This window comes from Acanthisitta chloris, unplaced genomic scaffold (assembly GCF_000695815.1).
Source record: "Acanthisitta chloris isolate BGI_N310 unplaced genomic scaffold, ASM69581v1 scaffold41863, whole genome shotgun sequence".
NCBI lineage: Eukaryota > Metazoa > Chordata > Aves > Passeriformes > Acanthisittidae > Acanthisitta > Acanthisitta chloris.
The window spans coordinates 3,651-9,693 of record NW_008667306.1 but is presented as its reverse complement, the minus strand read 5'-3'; the positions used below and the strand labels follow the sequence as shown (position 1 = coordinate 9,693).

Genomic DNA, 6,043 nt, shown 5'->3' with positions numbered 1-6,043 from the left:
TCTGCTCCCAGTGCAGGAAGCTGAGCCCTGTGCTCCCAGCCATGCACCCCAGCCCTGCCCCACACTCTGCTCACTTCAAAGCATCGCAGCTTCTTCTTGCCATGTGGGAATTTTGCTTTGAGTTTGGGGTTTACCACAGGCAGCAGCTGACTGCTGGGGGGCCTGGCCCCAAGCTGGCTATGCTCGCCCCTCAGTGCCTGGGAATTGCAGGAAATCCTGCCAGAAGGCTGCCAGGGAATAACCTGGGTGAGGAGAAGAATCGCTCCTTGTGTCCAGCACAGAGGGGCTGGTCGAAGCCCAATAGTTGATATTCCCATCATCTTTTCTTTTTTGCTGTCAGCTCTTGGTTTTTCTGGCTCTCAGATACACCAGGAACACTTCCCTGGGTGGGAAGTGGTTCAAGGAACTCCCAAAGCCTGAGCAGGAGGTGACAACCTACCTTGGACTGGATACCCAGTGCTCCCACGGAGCCAGAACCTCACCTGACGTAGTTGGACAATTCACTTATTTTGGATGTCCTTGTTTTCACTAACTGTGGAGAGCAAAAAACCAAAACAAAACCCAAGGGAGATGTGAAGATCAATCCTGCACATGCAGTTCCACTGCACTCATCCAGCACAGCCAGTGGTGCAACAGGAATCCCTCCTGGGCTCTTCCCTGGGAATGTCCCTGTTGTGGCAACAGGAGGGGCTGGACCAGGTTGCCACGCCCAGCCACTACTGCCATGCCCACGGGCAGATGTTTGGGGTCCTGTCCTAAACCCTGGGCAGTTTGGTTCCCCCCTCCCCAAACCTCCCTGCAGCCCCTTTTGGCTTGGGGCTGTTTGCAATAGGGATTTTCCTGACTTAGGGAACGATCACTTACCAGCAGTATTTCAGTGGATTCTTCTAGTTCCCCTTTCCAGAAATACCTGGATTTAAAAGAAAAGCATCATCAGCAAATAGAGCTCTGACCCCCAGGGGATTACTTTCCCTGCTTGGTGCTTTCTGCACGTGGCTGTTTTTTTTATGAAGTGGCTCAAGAAGCATCGCTGGTCCCAAAACTCTGCTGAGCATGTGACTGAGCACCCTGGATTCATGCACCAGAGCCTTCTTGGCTGGGTCATCCTCCAGAGAGCTGCCCAAGGAGAATGGCATTGCAAATTTGCTGGGACTGGGTTGCCCATGGGGGGCTGTGCTGGTGGCTCTGCTCTAAGCAGTGGCTGGTGCTGGTGCTTGCAGGGACTGCGGCTGAGAGGCTGAGCATAGCAGCATCCTACTTTTTCCTGTCTTTCCCTGCAGGAGAGGAGATGTACTTCTCATGAGTCAGATATGACCTTTCAAAACATTTATGCTGCCAGAAGGCCATCATGATTTCATCTGCACACTGGGTTCCTGCATGAGGAGGACTCGGAGGCGTCACAGTGTCTCCTGAGCTGGGTATGGAGCAGAAACCAGAGCTGGAGCAGACAGGGCTGTGCAGGAGCAGCTCTGTTCCAGCTGCTGGGGCTTGTAGGGAATGAAAAATAAGGGCAAGAAGGATATTACTGGGTTTGCCCTATTTCAGCAGTCTCAGCAGGGCTATGGGAGAGGCTGGGGGTGCAATGTGAGGATGTCCTCCTGTGGGGAGGCTGCAGAGGGGATCTACTCCCCTCTTCTGTCAGGGCTTGGCCAGGCTGCTCCTATGAGCAAAAGGCTGTTTTGGGGGTTAAGGAGAAAGCAATCCCTTTGTGTGGACAGCTGAGGACACCTGCAGAGCATGGCTGGTCGTGTTTCAAGGTTAAAAATGCTGTTCTCCCTTCTGGAAAGAGCTGCTTAATATTATAAAGCCCCTTTCTGGTGCCCATCTTAGCTTCTTTTTAGAACCACTTAAAACAGGTGCCATGTCCTCAAGACCATAAATCCTAAATTAGTGGATCTCTGTGTAGCCGAGTAACCAATAAATAAACGGTCCCCAGGGGCAGCTGGAGCATCTGCACTTCTTAATAAGCTTAGAGCACGGTGAGGATCATTTCCACCATCTGCAACAACAAACAGACCCAGCAGCCTCCTGGAAACTTCCTCCTCTCCCCAGGGCCATGGGGTGTCCATCTCCTCCTTCCCCCTGCAGGGAGCCTGGTTTGCCTCCTCTGTTGGGGAATATTCAGCCCAACTTACAAGGCTGAGCTCTTGGGCAGGATGTTCACGTAGGCAGCCAGCTTCTTATCCATGATGGCCCTGGGGGAGACAGGAGGGGAGTTAGTGCCTGCCCCCAGCACATCACAGCTCAGTGCTCACCCACAGCCACAGGGACATTCCCTCATGCTTCCCTGGACTGCCAGCAGCAGGTTTGGCTTTGGAGACGTGGAATTTTGGGTTAATTATTACCCTGAAAAAGCAAAAGCAAAGGTGGAGGTACTTCAGCTTAGGTTCTCCTGGCAGGGCTCTGAGACCCTCCTTGCTGTCCTCCTGTGCCAAGCAGGAGGGTTGAGTGTTGTTCCTTGACTGGGGAGCACAAGGAACCAGTGCAAGGACCCTGCTCAGTGCCAGCCCTGTGCCCACCCAGCCATGGGGCCACAAGAACCAGGGCTGGGATGGACGTGGATGGGTTTGTCTCCAAGTCATGTATTTATTCTGTCAGACTGTGCCTCTTCCTCACAGAGCAGCCTAAATGTGGATCTTGTTAAATGAACAACGTCGAGGTTTTCTACCCAAAATGTCCTAGAAATCCGAAGCCTGAACAAATCCCTTCCCTCTGTCTGCCTCCTTAGTTGTGGGCTGGTTTGTTATTGCAGAGCTGCTCGGGTCTGCCAGCAGAAGTGATATTTAAGTGATTATAGAGTACTGCAGCAATTTCAGGGTGGATTTTCAGAAGAAAAAGGGCAAATGTTGTGTTTTGGGACCACAGCAGTGTGTGGCCCTTCTCACAGAGATGGCAGCCTTGGCCCTGCACCAGTGACTTCACCTTTGGTTTTCTTTAACACTCTCCTCCCTGGGCACTACTTTGTACCAAGAGCTTCGGCAGTGCAACCATTTAAGTCCTAGATGACCTTGAACTGCTGAGAATACAGGAGTTATTAGATATTGGAGGGCTTGATTTGCCAACCTGCAAAAATTAACTCTTGGTGAGCTAAAGAATGAAACCCTTGCTGATGATCCTACATCTTCCTGTTCCAGCAGTGCCTGGACCCAAATCACTACTAGGATTGTGTTTAAAGACAAAGGTTATGGAGATGGACTGGTGGCTTAGGAAGACAACATCTGAGGAGGCTCCAAGTTGTTTGTCCTCACCATGTGTAGCCATTTCCAGGCATTTAATGCTTGTGGAGCATCTTGAGTTAATCTTTAGAGCAACAAGCTGCAGCAGCATGAGCAGAGACATCCCTGCTGTGATTGTCATGTCACATGTGGCACAAATCATTCTGGTTTTGCCGCCTACAACTTCCAAGTCACTTTAGCACAGGAACCTTTTGATTTGGGTGCTCTGTCCCAATGAACTGTGATCCTAACTGAGACCCTGAACTTTGTTCTAGCAGCTTTGCAGGAACAAGGAGTCACCATGGAAAGGGGAAACAATATAAGGAGCTGAATGTGAGCTGTGGAAAACGTCTGCATAATACATGATAGCTCTGGGTTGGGCACTTAATGTGTGTTTCTTTGTTGTTGCCTCACAATAGGTTCTGAATTGAGGCAGATTAAATATTAATAAGCAGAAAAGCCAAGAAAATGACATTCACAGTCTGGGGCAGCAGCAGGGGCTGACAGGCTGCTCGGGGGTTGTGTGAGGTGCAGTGGCCACATCACCCAGCCCAAGAGGGTCAACTCCTTCCAGGGGAGAGGGGAAATCTCTCCAGGGGTTTCATCTGAGAGTTTTAAGTTAATAATTCAGATAAACTGGGTTAGAAGTGATGCCACGAACAATCCAGGTGGTGAGTTCTACCTGCAGCTAATCTGTTTTCACAAAGCTTGAACCCCTTAAAACTAGTGGAAAGTTTTCTTGCAGACTGATCCATCAGAGTGAGAGCTCCACTGAGCAATGCAAAGGAAGAATAAACACAGCAGCACAGGAAGAAGGTGTGTGGGGAAAAGAGCACAGAAGCTCTGTGTCATCCCCTCCAACCATGGCTCATTCATCCAAATTCCAGAACAAAGGAATAATTACTCCACCAGTAAACCCACAGTCAGAGTACAGATATCTCAGTGAAGGGGAGTGATTTATTTCCTGCAAGATAAGGAACAAAGAGTGGAAAGCCTTTGCAAAGCTGTTAAGATGAGGCATTTTCAGGCACTGAGGCTCTTTCACCAGCCATGTACAGTCACTCCTTTCTACAGATGACATCGAGCAGTGCAGATATAATTCTATTTGAATTTCTTAATACAGTTGCAGTATTTAAGGTGACACAAAATCCCTTTCAGTAGCCTGTCAGTTCCTGAATGACTGTCTGGGAGTGCTTACTGGAGACTGAGAGGTTTTGGCAAGCAGCAGGGAAAACAGCGCAGGAGGTGTTGCAGGAAACTTCACGGTCCATCATAAACACTTCCCCAGTCAACATGGGTTCAGTACTTTGAACAAACCATCCATTGAGTCAGGGACTGACAGATGTGTGAAAAAAAACTCTGCATGCAAAGTATCTCATATATTAAAAGAGGAGGAAAAAGATGGAGGTGAAGTCCTTACTCCCTGAAGTTTGCCTGGTGAGCAAAGCAGCTCCCAGGTGGTAGCTCACAAGTGTTTGCTGTGGATAACTGGTCTTTAATTCTTCCATTTCATGGCAGGGTGCTGTGCTCTACAAACACCTCTCCCACGTTTTGCTATCTGTTTTGTCCTAGAGAAGAAGAAAGACTGTGGCAGGTGAGAGAACATGGGGCTGGGGCTTAAATCATCTGAAGACATGGAGATTCAGGGTCATGGCTTTAAAATGGGTCTTGAAAATGAAAGGCAGTGGAATAAATTGAGAATTGGCTTGGTGTGAGCATGGCAGTGACTTCAGAGGCAACTGTCAGCTCACTTTGAGACAGAACAGCTGTTGGTGAGGGGGTTTGACCACAAACAGAGAGGTCAGCAAAAAGGAGCACCATTCAGGTATCATGGAATCCCAGACTGGTTTGGGCTGGGACTTTAAAAGCTCATTTTATTCCACCCCCTGCCATGGGCAGGGACACCTTCCACTAGCCCAGGTTGCTCCAAGCCCCATCCAGCCAGGCCTGGAACACTCTCAGGGATGGACCAGCCACAGCTTCTCTGGGCAACCTGTGAAAATGCAAAGAAAATGCAAAGAGGTACAAATCCTCTTAGTGGACCAGGACAAGCTATATTCCACAAGAAGCTGCTTTGCAAGCATTCAAGCATTCAAGCAGGTGAAGGACCTCCATACCTGGCGATATCCTTGGCGATCTGCTCGTTGAGGCAGTTGATGAAGGCGATGGAGTGTGACCCTGGGACGTAGCTGCCAGTGAGAGCAGAGTGCAGCTGCAGTGCCAGGCTCCTCAGCACTGGGTACATCAACACTGACAGTGTCAGCACCTCGGAGAAAAACAGCAGGGAGAGGTGAGGTGAAGTATTGCATTGGTAAATAGGCTTTTACATTGTCTGTGACTCAAGGCTTCTTCCAACATTGCAATAATGAGCTGTAATTTAGGTGAGAACATACTTGTAGGGAGATTGATTCCCCTCTGATGGGGTCAATCTCATGCTGTGCCAAGCACTCAGGACAGGGGAGGGGCAGTTCTGAGGCTGTGTCAGCCCAGAGGTGCCCAGAAGGAGGTCACCCCCAGGCTGACAGGGCTTACAGACCACACCACACAGCCACAGCAGCCAGGACTGGCTTTCCAAAGAAGAATAAGGAGGTAAGTCATGGATTGTCTCTATTTCTACACAAAAAGGAATCTCATGCTGTGCCAAGCACTCAGGACAGGGGAGGGGCAGTTCTGAGGCTGTGTCAGCCCAGAGGTGCCCAGAAGGAGGTCACCCCCAGGCTGACAGGGCTTACAGACCACACCACACAGCCACAGCAGCCAGGACTGGCTTTCCAAAGAAGAATAAGGAGGTAAGTCATGGATTGTCTCTATTTCTACACAAAAAGGGA

General features: G+C 49.8%; 1 protein-coding gene across 1 annotated transcript in view; it reads right to left on the bottom strand.

Moving 5' to 3' along the window:
- The window catches only part of CUTA (cutA divalent cation tolerance homolog (E. coli)), a 5,608-nt gene extending 148 nt beyond the window's left edge, over positions 1-5,460 (bottom strand). The window contains exons 1-4 of the mRNA XM_009072436.1: positions 5,333-5,460; positions 2,136-2,195; positions 865-910; positions 483-532 (exon numbers count right to left, since the gene is read on the bottom strand). Coding sequence (XP_009070684.1) covers positions 483-532; positions 865-910; positions 2,136-2,195; positions 5,333-5,460 — 284 coding nt within the window. The remainder of the gene's footprint in view (positions 1-482; positions 533-864; positions 911-2,135; positions 2,196-5,332) is intronic.
- Positions 5,461-6,043: the final 583 nt, after the last annotated feature.